Below are 18,053 nucleotides of genomic sequence, written 5' to 3'. Positions count from 1 at the left end.
ATGCCTACAGTAGCCAGGGCTGGGCCAGGCTGAAGCCAGGAGCCCAGAACTCTATCAGGGCCTCCCACAGGGGTGGCAGGGATCCAAGTACCTGAGCTGCCTCCTGGAGTGCACATTAGGAGGAAGCCGTATTGGAAGCGGAGCAGCTTGGATGCAAGCCAAGTGCTCCAATATGGGGTGCAGCCATTCCAAGCAGTGACTTAAGTTTCTGTGCCAAAAGCCCAACCCAAACGATACACTTTCTAAGGGTGAATCTTATGCTATGCGAATGCAATGGTTTAAACAATGTTTGGCTTCCAAACTTGTGTGGACATTTAAGCCCCAAAGTCATACGTTGGTGGTGCTGAGAGGGAGGAGGCTTGACCCAATTGTGATGTCTAGGAGTGGGCCTGGTGAGAGGCGTGTCCTTGGAAGAGGGTTGGTTCTAAAAGCCGAGTTGTGCCCAGCCACCCTCTCTGCTTCCGTGGGATCACTCCTCTGCACACACTCTGCCACTGTCACCCTTCCCTGCCCAGATGCTAAACCAATGAGGCCTGCCTGATCTCGGCCAGTGAGCCTCCGACACCGTGAGCCAAGAGAAACGCCCTTCCCTCCGAAGGAGCTGGTCCCGCGCGTGGACAGTGAGAGATCTGACCAGAGCACAGAGCTGAATCTCAGCAGAACTGCTACAGAAAACCTTCCCCTGCAGAAAACTCAGCTGGTGCCAAGCTGCTCCCAGCACCAGGGGCTCCCTGTGCATAGGCCGAAAGGAGTCGGGCAACACGCCCAGATGCTTCTATATGTAAATCCTATCACCAGAAAGGCAAGAATTGCAACCGCGGACAATACTACGTATTAATTACATTAGAATATTAGTTAACTTTTTCTCATAGAATAAATAGGCAGCCATCTCCAAGTCACTTGTGGTTGGCATAACCTGAATCCCAAATCCAGCAAGGACAACACACGAAGGAAACATCCTAGGTCGCGTCTAGGAAGGAAGTAACACGGGCCAACGCACCAAACAGATTGAAGGATCCTGAGTAAATCAGTAGCTGATTCCAGCAAGACATTAAAAAGGTACGCCATCACTAAGCCGTACTTAGAACAAGAACAAAATGCTGGTTTCGTGTTAGTAAATCAATCAACAGAATTCACCACCTTGTCATCATCTCAAAAACACATGCATAGGAATACAAGTGTTCTTTAGAATTTTTATAATTAAAAGGGAACCATCCTAGCAAACTACAAATTAAACAAGAACGGCCTTTGCCTGATCGACAGCGCAGACAGTGCCTCCCGTGGCGCAGTGCTGGAAGCGTTCCTTTCGATTAGAATCAAGGCCTGCACTCCTGATTCCCATCGGACAGGCGTTTCAACAAGCTCCGGGTTGATTCTGCTGTCCGGCTCCACCCACCCGCTTGGGAGACATCCTGGGTGCTGATGGCTCCTAGCTCCTGGGTGCCCAGCCCACTGACCCGACACCACCCCAGCCACTCTTCTGGTTGAGCTCGCTCTCTCTTTTTCACAGTCCATGGTCGTATTTCATTTTCCTTGGCTCCTCCCAGCAGCCCGGTGCCAGTGACAGCACTTCCATTTACAGATGAGCTACTGAGTACCCGGGAGAGCTGCCGTGCACGGCTGGGCCATGGCCACTCCTCTCTGCACCCATCACCTGGGGAATCCTCCTGCGTCAGGCATCTGGGGCCATGGGATATGTTTCTCTGTAGCCTCTGGGTCAAGGTTGCAGTGAATAAAAGAATCTCAATTTCGCACAAAATGTCCTTGTTTCCCGGCAAAGTGTCATGCCATGTTGCCTAGGAACTGGCTGCTTCCGTATCTCTGTTCTGTCTCTAAGTTGGGTTTGTGTAGGAATCAGCACTTAGCTACTTATTCCATTCTTTCAGGTCTGGATTCAAATCTCTAACAAGCCTCTAATGTACCCAGGTCTGTTTTTGTAAGATATTTTATTCATTTAAGAGAGACAGACAGACAAAGCTCCCAGGCCAAAGCTGGGAGCCTGGAACTCGACCCAGGTCTCCCATGTGGATGGTAGGAACCCACCTACTTGGGCCATCCCCTGGTTCTGCATTAACAGGAAGCTGGACTTGGGAGCAGAGTCGGGACTCGAACCCAGACTCTCATGGGTTACGACTCCTAGCATTCTAGGTCAGACACACAGGCTGGTCTTTAGGCACCAGGGGGATTAAACAGCAGGAGGCGTAAATCCGAAGGCCCGGGAGAGCAGAGGCAGGTTCTCAGCAGTGCCGTGGGAACCGGGCTCCGGCTCGGCCTGCCCGTTAACCTGCCACATCGCTCCTCCGGCCCTGTCAGCTCTGCACCAGCGACAGTCCACCCCGACACCGTCTTCCGGGGCGCACCTCGCTTCACCGGCTTTCAGGGTCACCTCCTCTTCCATCCTGACGCCAAGTCCGCTGGAGAATCACTTTTCTGGGGCAGGTCCCAAGTGCTTGGCCATCAGCCGAGTAGGAAAGGCCGCTCCTGCACTCTGACATCCCCCAGCCGAAACATCTCATCAGGACATAGCGCTCACTCCTCTTGAATGGAAATGGAAGAGAATTCGACTTGGGGACCGGGCTGCAAAGGATGGACGCGCTCCTTGTAAGGGGAGGTGAGCCGAGCCAGTTCACCACAGATCGGACCACAGGGCTGTCACCGAGCCTTATTAGAGCAGACTGCCAAGGAGCCCCGTGGACAAGCTGCCTCCCGAAAGTTCAGAGGGGCCGGCATTGTAGCACAGCGGGTTAAGCTCTGCGACTCCAGCATCCCCTATCACAGCACCAGCTCAAGCCCCGGCTGCTCTGCTTTTGATCCAGCTCCCTGCTAATGGGCTTAGGAAGGTAGCAGGTGATGCCCAAGTGCTTAGGCCCCTGCTACCCATGTGGGAGACCCAGATGGAGCTCCTGGCTCCTGGCTTCAGCCTGGCCCTGCCCTGGCCACTTGGGATGAATGAGCAGATGGAAGATTGATTTGTTTCCCTCTCTCTCTCTCTTTCTCACTTTGCTTTTCAAATAAATCAGTCTTTTGGAACTGTTCATTAAAATGGAATTAAAAGATAAGTTTCTTGTTGTGCCAACAAAGTTTGAAATCCATGTGTAGTTTTTATTCATAACATACATTTCCACTAACTTTCTGAAGACCTCTTGTATGTTGGGCTGGGTGCTTGTGAGTTCTCAGGCCCAGGAGTCCACTGAAGGAGGGTGCTAAGGCCCAGTCAGCAACACCACCACTACCCCACCCCAGGCCCAGCCTGGGCCTCCTGCAGATGAGTTCCCCACCCTTCCCCCGCTTGCTTTCAAGCACCCATAGGTGGGTCCTAGAAGCACGGCTGCTCCCCCGCCAGCTGCCACCACCTTCCTCCATCTCTAGCTCGAATCCGTAGCCTCCACTGGTACTTTGCTTCTGGATAAAATACAGACATCTCAGGAAGGGTTCCAACTTTAAAACCTCGGGGCTCACTTCAGGTTCCAGGTGTGGTGCAGGGAAGGCAGCAGGAGGCTCTAATTCCTGCCCCCCCCCCGCAAAGGATCCCGGGAGGGGACGCTTGAAGTGAAGGAGGGGCCAGTGCAGAAGAGGCTGGCTGAGCACAAGCCGTGCCCCGCTGCAGAGCCCGGCCGTGTCGCACTGGAACTCGGCCCTAGGAGGAGCAGAGCACGTACCTGGGGCACCTGGTCTATGCGGAACAGCCTGGGCAGCTTCAGGCTCAGCATCGTGAGGCCGCCGGGCAGGGCCGCGGGTGGCCGGGCCTGGCTCATAGTCCCAGCATGGCTTGGGGTGCGAGGCTGCTTCCCTGAAAGAGGACAGCATGGAGAAATGCAGTCAGCCTCCGCCCACTGCCACGGGGCCAGGACCCCGAGCGACCACCTGTCGGACACAGCTGCTTTACAAACAGCATCCGAAGCGGAAGCATCCGACAGGGAGCAGCATGGGCAGCGGGCAAGCCTGGGACCCCTGCCTCCCGCATCAGCCAGCTCAAGTCCTGGCTGCTCTGCTTCCCATCCGGCTCCCTGCCGATGCGAGAAGGCGGCAAAGGGTGGCCTGCGTGCTTAGGTCCCTGCCGCCCACATGCAAGACCCGGATGGAGTTCCAGGCTCCTGGCTTCAGGCTGGCCCAGCCCTGCCTGTTGTGGCCATTTGGGGAACGGGCCAGCACACAGAAGATTCTCATTCTCTCCCCCCCTCCGCTTCAAATAAGTAAATAAATAAATCTCAGAGTTATCTGATGATGATGGCTGGGTTGCCCACCCCAAGAGTGCTGGAGGGAGGGAACAGAATCCCAACAGGGATGAGTGCGGTGTCTGTGGCTCGGCAGGGCCATCTGTGAAACCTAATCTCCAGCGTGGTGGTGGGGGAGGTGGGGCCTCGGGTGAGGTCATGAAGGCTCTACCCTCACAGAAGGGATCGGAGCCTTGGGATGGAGTCCCAGGACCATGTGGACCACTGGTGCCGAGTGATGACGCCTGGCGCCATGTCTGAGGAACGGCTTTTCCCCAGTCCGCTGGCACTCTGATCTGGGAGGCCCCAGGCTCTGGAATTGTGTGCACTGGACTTCTGCGCTTGTGTGCGTTACCCAGGCTAACGTATGTTGTTACAGCAGCCCTCAGGGACAGAGGCCATGCACCTAAAACTGCAGGGCTGGAAGAGTCCCTAGAGGCCCAGCCCCTTCTCCAGAGGATTGGAGGGGAGGAGCGAGTTCCCCAAGGCTGTACAGCGGGGAGAGTTGGGGCTACTCACTGTCCAGGCCCTCCCACCCCCGACCCCGCACCCCCTGTCCCGTGGGCTGCCCCTGGGCACATAGAATGCAAGAGGACCAGGAGCTGTCTCCAGGTCTTGGCAGGTAAAGTGGCTCTTCCAGAAGCTTGCTGGAGCTCAGTTGCCCTGGAACACACAAAAGCCAGCAAATGAACCCAGGCGCTTGTTGGAGACAGAGCGGCACAAAGTAACAAGGCTGTTTTGCTGTAGGGCTGAGAGAGTTTAACAGTGGTGAGTCATGGGAGCTGAAGAAAAACCCAAAGCCCTCAGGACGCCCAAGACACCGAAATACAAGTTGGTTGAGCAAAAGAATGGTCTAGAAAAGAAGGAATTTATCACAGTCCAGGTCTCTTCTGTGGGCCAAAGTGTACCACGCCTCGTCCTCACAGTCCCAGCCCCCACCCCATCAGCCACAGGGGTTCTCTCCCTGCCTCTGGGCGCCCAGGGACCTCGGCCACACCCTTGCTCTGCAGCCCAGCTGATTCCAGAGCCCCGGGCTGGCCCCACTGGGGAGGAGCCTCCCTGGGCTGGAAGGAAACAGGGTGAGTGCCCGGCTGATCCGCCGCCTCCAGCAAATCACCATTTACTGAATCACTGCTGCTCAGCCTTTGAACTCGCAGGGTTCCTGTCCCTGTGGTTTGTTTACTTTTGCTTCCTAGGATGTTTATTTAGGTTCTGCAGGTTATTAAAGGGATGACGTTTCATTGTCACAAACGAGCTTCTTTCTTCACAAAACTCCAATATAAGCACGATCCACAGCAGTGGGAAGATGGAAATTTCCAGGGCATGTGGGACACGTGCATACAAAGGGGCAGTCGTTCTCCTTAAAGACCAAGAGGATTCTGACCACACTGCAACGTGGGTGAACCTTGGAGCCCGTCACAACAGAACATACATTGTACAAGTCCACTTAGACGAGGGTTCTAGAACAAAGACACGGTGACTAGGACAGTGGCAGCCGTGTTGGACGGGTGTAGACTGGGATGATGGGGAGAGCTCTGCAGGGAGGTGGCAGGATGCCTGCACAGCAGTGTGAACTCTGTGCCACTGCACTGCGCGGCTGGAAATGGCCCAAATGGGAAGTGTACGTGAGGAGTGTTCTGCGACAATAAAATAATCCTGCCGTATTGCAGGAGCGGAATAATTTTAAAACATCATATACATTTTACCAAACTCAAGAAAATAGAAGGTAGACATGGTAAACACAGCACTGAATGCCATGGTCCCGCCACATCTCTGCGGCTAGGTGGCCCCCTACGAGGGAAGAAGAGGGGACTGGGTGGAGCTATCAGGGGCAGATCCGGTCACACAGATGTTGCCCTCCCAAGCTGCTTAATCCAGTCTGGGATTAATGGGTGACCTTGGGAGCAGGTCTTTCTGTCTCGTGCATTCCCCCTTGCAGCGCGATGCCCTGTACCGCCCCAGGACTCTGCAGTGTCCCCACCTGCAAGAAGGCCCTTACCAGATGGCACCTTGACCTTGGCCCTCCCAGCCTCCAGAACCAGGAACCAAATCAAGCTTCAGTCGGTGTACACTGCCCATTCGGTGCTATTCGGTCGTGGCAACAGAAACTGGACCAGGACATTAATGGCCCATCCTTGGCTTTCTCCGTCTAAATCACCAAGACTTCCACACTCCCAGGGGCACCGCTGACCCACCAAGGGCACTGCTGACCCACCTACTTGCCAGGCGAGACGCAAAGACCCAGGAGCAGGGGAAACTCGAGCACGCCAGAGAAACCTCACACAATCAGGGACCTGGGGCTGGGTCTCCACACACCTGCTCCCCTTAGTCCCCTGATTCTCCCTGGGTTTGACTCAACGTCACGGGAAAGGAAATGAAAGACTCCTCCCTCTCGTGGCACACCCGTGGCTAGGACGGCCGGACAAGCCAGGCCAAAAGGAGGGCACTGGGCACAGTCCAGGACTCACCCATTTCTTCACTTAGTCACTGGCGATCGTGTGTGAATTGTGGCAGAATCCGGTGCCCCAACCAGGACTAGAAGGTGTGCCGGCGCCGCAAGGTAGAGGATTAGCTAGTGAGCTGCTGCGCCGGCCCCATCTGCTTCCTGTACCATGAAGGAATAAGACAACTTTTTTTTTTTTTTTTTTTTTTGACAGGCAGAGTGGACAGTGAGAGAGAGAGAGAGGGTGCCGTTGGTTCACCCTCCAATGGCCGCCGCTGCAGCCGGCGCACCGCGCTGATCCGATGGCAGGAGCCAGGAGCCAGGTGCTTTTCCTGGTCTCCCATGGGGTGCAGGGCCCAAGCACCTGGGCCATCCTCCACTGCACTCCCTGGCCACAGCAGAGAGCTGGCCTGGAAGAGGGGCAACCGGGACAGAATCCGGCGCCCCGACCGGGACTAGAACCCGGTGTGCCGGCGCCGCAAGGTGGAGGATTGGCCTATTGAGCCACGGCGCCGGACTGAGGAATAAGACAACTTTTGTGTCTGCTGACTTTAAATTCTCAGCTCGTCTTGAAGCAGCTGCGGCACACACCGGGTAGTCAGCTACCCTTCTGGCCCTGCCTTTCCTTGTCCCACAATTCACACACGATCACAAAAGTTGTCTTATTCCTTCATGGTACAGGAAGCAGACGGATGAGGAAGACAGAGAGAGAGGAGAGAGAGAGAGAGAGAGAGAGAGAGAGAGGTGAGAGATGCACACCTGCATCATCAGGGATTCCCAGAGATACAGAAGCCATAGGAGGGGACCCAGCGGTGCAGGTACCTGAGAGAGAACTTGGGAGGGGTTGGCTCGGGTCACGGAAGCCGCAGCCTGGAGATGTGGGAAGCTGGTGTGGAGGCTCTGGCTGTGTGCGAAGGCCTCAGAACCACGGGAGCCAGTTGTGTCACTGGCAGCACGAGGCTGAAGGGCTGAGAAGCTGGGGGAGCCATGGGCAGAGGGGAGAGCCTGGGCTGCGCCGTCCACGGGCGGGAGGAGGGTGTCCCGCTCTGGAAGGCAGAGGGGACGGGAGCTCGCCTCGCCTCGCCTCACCTCGCCTCACCTCGCCGCTCCCGGGCCCCGGGCGGCCCACACTTGGGGCGGATCTTCCCCGTTCTTGTCCACTGACGCCCACACCAGTCTCCTCTGGAAACACCTCACAGACACACCCAGAGCTAGCACCCGACTGGTTCTCTAGGTGTTCCTGAAGTCAGCCAGTAACACCTGAAATAAACCTCCACAGCACCCAGCTAGCCAACCCCAGACATCGGAGGAGGAGGAGAGGGGAGACTCCCCCCACCGCACTGCACCTGTGTACCACCTGGCTCAGCTCACTCACCCTCACCACGGCCACCCCAGTGAGTCTGGCACAACAGGGAGGGGCCTAGGGTAGACTCAAACCCTACAAAGACTGCTTCGCCATTTCCTGTACAACCCTCGGCAAGTTCCTTGCCACCCATACCTCGGTTTCCCCAACTGTAAACCGAAATAACCAGCATTTTCTTTTATTTCTTTGAGGGTAGAGTTACAAACAGTGAGAGGGAGAGACAGAGAGAAAGGTCTTCCATCCGCTGGTTCACTCCCCAAATGGCTGCAATGCTGGAGCTGCGCTGATCCGAAGCCAGGAGCCAGGTGCTTCTTCCTGGTCTCCCATGGGAGTGCAGGGGCCCAAGCACTTGGGCCATCTTCCACTGTCAGCATATTCTTCATAGGAACATTATGAACGAATAGGAGAAAAGTCTACAGCCACAAGGTTAGGGTGGCTAACCTTGCAGTTAATATTCATTCTCAGAAAGGAAAATTGATTTTGCGTTTTATAGACAGGAACGCTGAAGCACGGAGAAGCTGGCACTTGCCCAAGGTCAGTCTGTGGCTGGCTTCAAGGTCTGTGGGGGCCGTTGGGGGTGGAGGCCACAACGCTCCCTGGAGCTCCTGTCTTCAGGACTGGGGATGTCCAGAGTGCTGCCCCTGGGGCCCTGGGCTGTGTCCCACTTCCGTGAGTGCACAGTGCGAGTTCAGCAGCCATGAGCTGCAAGAGGATCCTCACTGGACCAGCGTCTGCTGCAGCCTTGATTTTGACCTTGGACTCCAGCCTCCAGATGTGTGGGGAGTGCATTGCCACTGTGCATAAATAAGCCCCCTCCTCCTGGGGGGGCTGTGGCATTTTGTTGCAGGAGCCCCCGAGTGGGCTGAGGCACCCAGAGTCTTTGTTTTAGGGAGTGAGGGTTGTGGTGGAGGCTAAGAGGTGAGAGAGGCACTTCCGCCCCAGACATAACTAGAGGACGTGTGCTTGGCTTTCTGGACTGCAGGGAAGACAGCAAGTCTCCCCCAACTTCAAGAAGGACCACAGTCCAGAGGTGTCAGTTTCTTTTTAAGAGAATCAACTTCGGCCAAAGGGAACTGAGCCCGCATACAACGCACAGGCATTTACTTCTCCTCCCAACTGAGGGAAGATGGAAACTATGGAATGACGTTTATGACCCAGATGCTAAGCGATGAATGAAACTGAGACGCACGCTCAGCTAAGACCACACTTGACTCTGAAGTATCACAGTACGAGGTTTTTGTGGGGGGCCAGTATAGTGGTGCAGTGGATTAAGCCACTGTTTACAAGGCCAATGTCCCATATCCAAGTGCAGGTCGGAACCCCACTTGCTTTGCTTCTGATCCAGCTTCCTGCCAATACTCCTGAGAAGGCAGTGGATGATGGTCCAAGTTTTTGGGCCCCTGCCATCCATATGGGAGACCTGGCTTTGGCCTGGCCTAGCCCAGCCCTGGCCATTGTAGCCATCTGGGGAGTGAACCTGTGGATGGAAGATCTCTCTCTGTCTCTGTCTCCCTTCTTTCTCTCTACGGTATTGCCTTTCAAATAAATAGATCTTTTCGAAACAAAAAGCAGGAGGGTTTTCGCAACATGCTTTCCTTCTAGTCAAAGAAATAAATGTGTTGTTATTTTGCATCTCAAATGTGAACTTTTATATGTTTATCAAGAACTCTGACTCACCCACAGCCCGTCATGGAAGGTCTCTGAGCTCGGCCACTGGTTCATGCACTGTGTGTATTATGACCCACTGCAGATGGAATGGAACACAGAATTAATACCCGGGTCCTGCTGGTCTCTTTCCGTCCAAGCCAAGCTCTTCATTCCGAAAATGCTTTCAAACCAGAGGGCAATTCCCAGTATCTCAAATAGCAGCTTGGTGTGTTGTCTCTCTGCAGAAGTCTAGAAAGAAGCTTGACTAAAACAAAAGGATCTCTAAGAGCTCCAAAATCAAAACACTATGTAGGGGCCGGCACTGTGGCGCGGTAGGTTAATCCTCCGCCTGCAGCACCAACATCCCACATGGTCCCATAGTCCCAGCTGCTCCTCTTTCAGTCCAGCTCTCTGCTGTGTCCTGGGAGAGCAGTAGAAGGTGGCCCAAGTCCTTGGGCTCCTGCACTCACGTGGGAGACCTGGAAGAGGCTCCTGGCTCCTGGCTTCAGATTGGTGCAGCTCTGGCCGTTGTGGTCATTTGGGTAATAAGCCAGCGGAAGGAAGACCTTTCTCTGCCTCTGTCTGTCCCTCTCACTGTCTGTAACTCTACCTCTCAAATAAATAAATAAAATCTTTAAAAAAAGACACAATGTACAGCTCTGCTAAGAGTTCAACCCCACAGTGGGTGCCACATAAGATCCCATTTAAAACACTTAAAAAAAAAAAAAAAGCTAAAAACAAAACCATGGGAGGAGGAGGATACCCTCTCAAGAACATTTTGCTGGTTTCTGGAATTGTTTGGGGAACAAAGGAAAAATCAGCAAGACCACCACCAGGGCTTCTCAAGCTGAGACTCGCAGATTCAACCACAGCTAAGTTAACCCGAGGGGAGAGCTGCCCCAGGCCCATCACACCTCTCAGGCTCGGGTTCTAGCCATACCCCTGGGGGTCCCTGCCCCAGCGAACATCATCCACCCTAGATCTAGCTCAGGCTGAACATGTCTAAGTGTAAGGTGACCAAACGGAACCTCATGTACTATTTTCCCAATGAGAAAGTCCAAAACATGGCTCATTATTAGGAATCCAAACAAATTAGCAGTTCCTTACAGAATGAATTAAGCACCAGGTTTAGAAAATACAAAGATACCCAACATATTTACTTAACAGAAAAGGCTGGGGCCGGTGTTGTAGGGCAGGGGGTTAAGCCGGTTTGGCTCCCGCTGCTCTGCTCCTGACCCAGCTCCCTGCCAATGCACCTGGAAAAGCAGCAGCAGATGGCCCGGGTGCTTGGCCCCTGCCACCCAGGTCAGAGACATTCAAACATTACTTGTGTGATAACTCCTCGTGGTGAAGGCTTTGCTTTCTGCTCACCAAGAAGCAAATTCCCTTTGGTCGTAACGGTGAGGCCTCAGCCTCCTGGGTGTGGTGGGGCAGTGGCAAGGGCCTGGCTTCTTCAGTTGGTGCCGGTGAGGTGTGGGTCCGAGCACGCTGGACAAGGGGAACAGAGCGCCAGCTAGGGAGTGGCCTGTCCCTCAGGCAGGCCCCACGTGGTCGCACTGCTGCCTGCCTCCCTCCTCTGCGGCTCCTGTCTGCCCTCCTCCCTCATGTGGACAGCACACAGCACAGAGGCCCGGAGGGGACAGGGTCATCCCTGTGCCAGAGGGCGCTGCTCCCAGGCCTCCCCACCACCAGGGGTCGTACGCGCTCCGTGGGAGGGCAGAGGAGCCCAGTGGGGAGTTCCCACTCACCCTCAGCCCCGGTTTTACCTTCACAAATGCACGTGATCTGGGCAGTGTTGTGCTGCAAGGGTTAAGCTGCCACCTGCAATGTCAACATCCCACTTCAGAGCGCTGGTGTGAGTCCCGGCTGCTCTGCTTCTGATCTGGCTTCCTGCCAATGCACCTGGGAAAGCAGCAGCAGATGGCGTGGGCACCTGCTGTCCCACCTGGGAGATCTGGATGGAGCTCCCGGCTCCTGGCTTTGGCCTGGCCCAACCCTGGGGAGTGAGCTAGCGGATGGATGGAAGATTCCTCTGTCTCTCTGCCTTTCAAATAAATAAATAAGTCTTCCCTAAAAATGCACGCGATCCAAATTTAAAGCTTTTGTGCATCAAAGGACACTATCAAAGACTGAAAAAACGGCCCGCAGAATGGGAAATTTGCAAATGAAATGTTCAATAAGAAAGTAAAATCCAAAATGTATAAATAATTCCTACAACCCCATTCAAAACTGAGCAAGAGACTCACAAAGAAGATTAGGAAGGGCCCAGGACAAGCAGTCATTCAGAAAATGCAAATCCAAGCCACAGTGGGACACCAGTTCACATCACACAGTGCGGCCAGGATCAAAAGCAAACCAACCCAGCCAAAGACTCAGAAGGTAAGCGCTGGCAAGGATGTGGAGACACTGAAACCTTGCTCCTGGGATTTTAGAATGGCCCAATCAGTGTGGAACACCGTGATGCTTTCTCAAGAAGACAGACACGGAATTATCCATCCCCAGATTTCCCTGCTAGCTATAAAGAAAGAATTCAGGGGCCGGCGCCATGGCTCACTTGGCTAATCCTTTGCCTGCGGCTCTGCAGCGCCGGCATCCTATATGGGTGCCAGGTTCTAGTCCCGGTTGCTCCTCTTCCAGTCCAGCTCTCTGCTGTGGCCCGGGAAGGCAGTGGAGGATGGCCCAGGTGCTTGGGCCCTGCACCTGCATGGGAGACCAGGAGAAGCACCTGGCTCCTGGCTTCGGATGGGCACAGCGCCTGCTGTAGCAGCCATGTGGGGGGTAAACCAACTGAAGGAAGACCTTTCTCTCTGTCTCTCTCTCTCTCACTGTCTAACTCTGCCTGTCAAATAATAATAAAGAAAGAAAGAATTCAAAGAAGCCCAGGTTGACGGAAGCGGCATTCATGAAGGAGGAAGCCCCAGGATCCACGCGGTACAGACTAAGCCTCAGCACCGAGACTCCTTTCAGATTTGGGATTTTTGGAGTAGGAAGTTCATCCGGTAAATTCCATGCAAACATCCCAAACTCTGAGAAACTCTAAAGGCTGAAATACTTCCTGTCCCAGCATGTCAGACAAGGAGCACAGAGCCCACACGTCCACCATGGAATACTATTCAGCCTTGAAAAGGCATGAAACTCTGACACAAGCCTCACGGGTGAGCCTTGACAACACGAGGCTAAGTGACATGAGCCACACACCAAAGGACAGATGCTGGGTGACTGTGCTTTGATGAGATGCGCAGCACAGGCAGAGTCGAAGACAGGAAGTAGTGTGGAGGCCCCAGGGGCCCAGGGCAGGGGCCAGGTGGGTGTGGGAATGAGGAGTTGTTATGCAAGGGGTACGTGGTTCCCACTCGGGATGATGAAAACATTGTGGTGACAGTTGCACAACACTTGAAATGTCCATGCCACTGAATCACACACTTACAAGTGGCTCAAAGAATACACGGCACGTGAAATATATTTAAAAACACACACACACACACACACACACAAAGTGTTGAAAAAATGTGGGAGTTTGGAAGTCTGCTCCATAATTTAACTATGTTTACTTTGATACAAAAAATATTTCCTCCAAATATTCCCCCAAAATATATTATATGAATGTTGTTGCCGCAAAAACGCCCCTACACGGAGAAGCACAAATTAGTACAACCCGCCTTTCTCCCTGTTTTTTTAAGAACCTTGCTTCTGCTTTTATTTTTAAGATTTATTTATTTATTTGTTTGTTTGTTTATTTATTTGAAAGGCAGAGTTATAGAGACAAAGAGGGAGAGATAGAGATAGAGAGAGAGAGAGAGACAGGTCTTATTATTTGACAGGCATAGTTAGACAGTGAGAGAGAGACAGAGAGAGAGAGGTCTTCCATCCACTGGTTCACTCCCCAGATGACTGCAACAGCTGGAGCTGTGCCAATCCACAGTCAGGAACTTCTTCTGGGTCTCCCACATGGGTGGTAGGGCCCAGCACCTGGGCCATCTTCCACTGCTTTTCCCGAGCACATTAGCAGGGAGCTGGATCAGAAGTGGAGCAGCCAGGACTCAAACTGGCACCCGACTGGGAAGCCGGCACTGCAGGCGGCAGCTTTACCCACTATGCCACAGCGCCGGCACCTCTACCTATTTTACAGATGGGGGCCTCAGGTAGGAAATAACTCACCTGGGGTCACTCATCGAGGACTGGCAAGGTCAGCATTAAACAAGGTCTGGGGGCAGACGCCAGCGTAGCGGGGAAGGAACCTGCACCCTATACTGCAGGGCCTGGGTTTGAGACCTGGCTCCTGACTCCAGCTCCCTGTTAATGCAGACCCTGGGAGGCAGCAGTGACGGCTCACATAACTGGGTTCCTGCCGCCCACGTGGGAGACCTGGACTGAGTTCCTGGCTCCCAGCTCCCTGCCACTGAAAGCATTTAGATGGTGAACCAGTGGGTGGACATCTCTCTCTCTGCCTCTTGAATAAATTAATTTTTTCATTTATGTATTTGAAAGGCAGAGCAACAGAGGGAAAGGGAAAGACAGAAACATATTCCACTGCTGGTTATCTCCCCAAATGACCACAATGGCTGGGGCTGGGCCAGGCTGCAGCCAGGAGCCAGAATCTCCATCCGGGTTTCCCACCTGAGTGGCCCAAGTAGTTGGGCCCTCCTCTGCTGCTTTCCCGGGCACAGAAGCAGGGAGCTAGATCGGAAGTAGAGCATCCAGGGCTTGAACCAGCCAGGGCACAAACCAGTATGGGATGTCCACATCACACGAGGCAGCTTAACCCGCTGCGCCATACTGATTCCTAATTAATTTTTTTAAAAAAAAGGATTTAAACAAGGTGTGTAGCTAACCGTGGGAAGAAATGCAAAGCCGCTCAATAAGGCTTGCGAGAACAGCAGCCCCACCCTGCCAGAGCCCATGCCCGAATCCACCCAGGGAGAAAGAGCCGACTCACAGGATGGCTGCGGTCACCCCAGAGCCCAGTGGCACATACTTGCACACCAGCCTGGCTGCAGCCGGCATCAAACACCCCCTTCAGTAGAATGACAGACAACTCCCAGGTAGCTTCTCCATTCACGAGAGCCAGGGTGATTATGTCTGTCCATGCAGGGTTTTCCAAACTGCAGGTCCCAACCTCTCAATAGATCATGAAATCCATTTAGAAAGACACAACCAGCAGCTCCAAACACAGAGGCAGGGACAGCAAAGAGAACACAAAAGATCAGTGTGTAGGTGTAGCTGCATACAGGGACGCGCAGTTCTGTGGATATTTGTTGTGTCTGTTACGTATTTTGTTTCTTACTTTACATAGGCGCGAGCTTCCAGAATGTCGGCGGAAAAACGGAGCTAAAACATAGGCTCGTTTGGGTGCAAAGGACTTTTGTAAACTACATGTTTGGATTCCCACGTACTTGCTGAAGATCCCTCGTATGCGTTTATGTGCAAACTGGCTTATTACAAAAGGTTATTTTTTTTCTTATCGAAGGGCACAAAGACTCTTGAAACAGTGTGCTGATGTCACAGTCGCCCGTCTGGATTAGGGCACGCACGGGGCGTCTCAGGAGCCGGGGGGGGGGGGGGACCAAGGCTGCCAGGTATCCAGAGAGCTGAGTGGCTTCGCCGACACAGCGGACACTCCTTGGGCTGCCAGGGCTTGGAGGATGCTCTGAAGAGGTAGACAGGCCGGGGGCACCCGGGGTTCGGGTCTCAGGGTAGCCAGGCTCAAGTCTGCCCTCTGAGGTATGAACTTGACTGAGCAATCCCACCTGACTTGCATTTTCTGCCGCTGGTAAAATCATGTTAACTCCTGCCTGGCCAGGGCTCTGGGAGGAGGCAGTGACACACAGGAAGGGAACGTGGTTTGTCAAACTACAAAGAATGCAGCTGTGTTTACCACCGCTGCTAGGGCAACAAAGACCACACTCGGGAGGGTTCGAGGAAATCCATGGTGAGACCTAGGTGTGTGTGTGGGAAGCAAGGAATTATGGGTAAAACTAAGTGTGTGTGCATGGGTCTAGGTGTGCATGTCTGTGAGTGTGTGTGTGCCAGGGACATGGACCATGGCTCTCATTCAATTTCCTGTGAGCCAAGCCGCACCCACAGGGTAACCTGATGCCCAGACAGCATCTGAGGTCCAGGGCAGGAGTCCCTGGGTCAGCTCTCAGTGGGGGGAGCAATCCTGTCGGCCATCGATGAATGAAGGGAGTGTTCCTGCCCTGGGAACCGGCCCCACTGGCTGGGTGGGGTGCCCCTCGGCCTGTGCGCTGAGGGAGAAGCCGGCTCTGCAGGCTGGGTTGGCCCTGCTCTCTGATACTACAAAAGTCCACGCCCAGGGCGACCAGCTGGTCCCGGTTCTCCCTGCAGACCCAGCTCTGCCCTGCGCACGCCAGCACGTGTCACCGTGGGCCACCCCGTGTGAGCACAGGCTTAGGTCACGGCCACGGGCCACCCCCCAGCCCCATCCCCTGGACTCCCACAGTGGCCAGTTTTCTGGCCTGTCCCAAGCCCTGTCTACCCTGTGGCAGCCCACCACTGCAGGCCAAGCCCGCAGACCTCCTCCTCCAGGAGGGTACCTCCACGGTCTCTCCTCCCACTGCTCTCTCCTCCCCTCCCCAGCTGTAGCAAGCGGGTAGCTAAAACCAGACTTCTGGTGGCACAGATCTGGGTTTCAGGCCAGGCCTCTCCACTCACCAGCCGGTGCCCGTGAACTTGCGGCTTCACTTTGTCCGCCTTGGTCTCCCAGCCCACCTCATCAGCTGCTCGGGCTCTGCAGAGAGCTCAGCCTGCAGGTACAGGAATCACTATCATCAGCTGGTTTAGGAGTCACTGTCTGATTCTTTAAGGTGCAAAATGATTGAGATTCCTTGAAGACAGGACCTGGGTTATTTTTTCTATAACACCCTCCATAGACACCTGCTGGCTGTTCTGCTTAGAGGCTGCCCATGCATTCGTTTGTCCTTCTGTCCATCCAACCATGGAAGACAGGAGCCAGGCAGACCCTACTGAGCCTGGGGGCAGCTCCCCGCAGGATGGGGGAGGCACGCAGGCCAGCCAACCCAGGGCTCAGATGCCACCTGGGCAGTAGAAGCAAGGTTGAAAGGAAGCATCGGGCAGGGCCACCTTCATGGCTGGGGCATGCAGAGGGTTAGGGTCTATTCCACTCCCACTCCCACAGGGAGTCTCAGCATGGGTGGGGAAGAGGGCACAGCTTGCAGCAGGTGCAGCTGGGGCCAAGGCCAGGGGGTGGCTGTGTGTGGCCCGTCACCTGCCTGGACTCCTTTGCAGACGGAAAGTGGGCAGCTTGTTAGGGCTGTCTGGGGGACAGAATTGGGGGAGTATGTGCCAGTGGGGTGGGAGGGAGCCCAGGGTTGCTTTGGGGGTGAGGAGATGAGAGTTTAATTTCCTTCCCGGGCTAGCTGGCTCAGAGGCTTCCTGGAGGAGGCTGCTTTGTGGGCAAGCAGGCACAGGGACGGTGGAGTGTGTGGCCCCCAGTGTGCCTCCACCTCCTTCCCTACCTGCCCCCAGCCCGCACACAGGCTTGCCAGCCACACCTGCCCTGCTGGGGTGCGGGGCTTGGGCCCACACTGGGCACGCCCACCGACTGGCCCCTTGTCAAGAAGCAGGGGCTGTGGCAGGGCTGCCCCCTTCAGCGTGGGTGGTGAGAGGCAGGAGGCACCAGCTCTGCCAAGCAGAGCTCTGGCCTTGGGTGCACTCTCCTGCCTTCTCTGGGCTCAGGGTGCTCATGGGAAGAAGGGGGCCCTGGAGCAGGAGAGCTCGAGACCCTGGCTTGGTCGAGGTATGCTGCTGTCACGGAGAGCCTGAGGCTGAGGAATCACACAGGAGACAGCATTGCGGAGGCTGGGAAGGTCCCGAGCGAGGGCCTGCATGGAGCCGGGGCAGAGGCACCAGGTGTAGGGGGAGGGGGGCAGGCACAAGGCAGGCAGGGGGCCAAAGTCATCCTTTACTCGGGAGCCCACTCCCATGATAACTAACTCGCTCCCACGATAACTAACCTGCTCCCACGATAACTAACCCACTCCCTCAATAACTAACCCACTCCCTCGATAACTAATCTGCTCTCTCAATAACTAACCCACTCCCTTGATAACTAACCCACTCCCTCGATAACTAACCTGCTCTCTCAATAACTAACCCACTCCCTTGATATCTAACCCGCTCCCTTAATAACTAACCCGCTCCCTCAATAACTAACCCACTCTCTCAATAACTAAAGCACTCCTGCAATAACAAACTTACTCCCTCAATAACTAACCCACTCTCTAGATAACTAACCCATTCCTGTGATCACTAACCTGCTCCCTCAATAACTAACCCACTATCACAATAACTAACTCACTCTCTAGATAACTAACCCACACCTGCAATAACTAACCCACTTTTAATA

The 18,053-nt window shown here is 54.5% G+C and overlaps 1 protein-coding gene across 16 annotated transcripts in view; it reads right to left on the bottom strand.

Moving 5' to 3' along the window:
• Nucleotides 1-18,053, bottom strand: part of PAQR5 (progestin and adipoQ receptor family member 5) — a 72,815-nt gene that overhangs the window by 30,979 nt on the left and 23,783 nt on the right. For 3 of the 16 annotated variants that reach the window (XM_002722383.6, XM_089310634.1, XM_089310633.1), the window contains exon 2: nucleotides 3,660-3,790. The exons of 3 other annotated variants lie outside the window; for them this stretch is intronic. In XM_002722383.6, the coding sequence (XP_002722429.1) occupies nucleotides 3,660-3,755 (96 nt within the window). In that variant the 5' untranslated portion in view covers nucleotides 3,756-3,790. Of the gene's footprint in view, nucleotides 1-2,360; nucleotides 2,538-3,659; nucleotides 3,794-7,479; nucleotides 7,502-9,697; nucleotides 9,765-16,339; nucleotides 16,432-18,053 lie in introns of those variants that run through there. 10 more of the 16 variants (XM_008249811.5, XM_089310632.1, XM_089310631.1 and 7 more) reach the window with 9 other exon arrangements.

Source organism: Oryctolagus cuniculus, chromosome 12 (assembly GCF_051225735.1).
Source record: "Oryctolagus cuniculus isolate XC-2025 breed Fujian yellow rabbit chromosome 12, ASM5122573v1, whole genome shotgun sequence".
NCBI classification, from domain to species: domain Eukaryota; kingdom Metazoa; phylum Chordata; class Mammalia; order Lagomorpha; family Leporidae; genus Oryctolagus; species Oryctolagus cuniculus.
The sequence above is the reverse complement of the archived record's forward strand: the minus strand, read 5'-3'. Positions and strand labels throughout refer to the sequence as shown.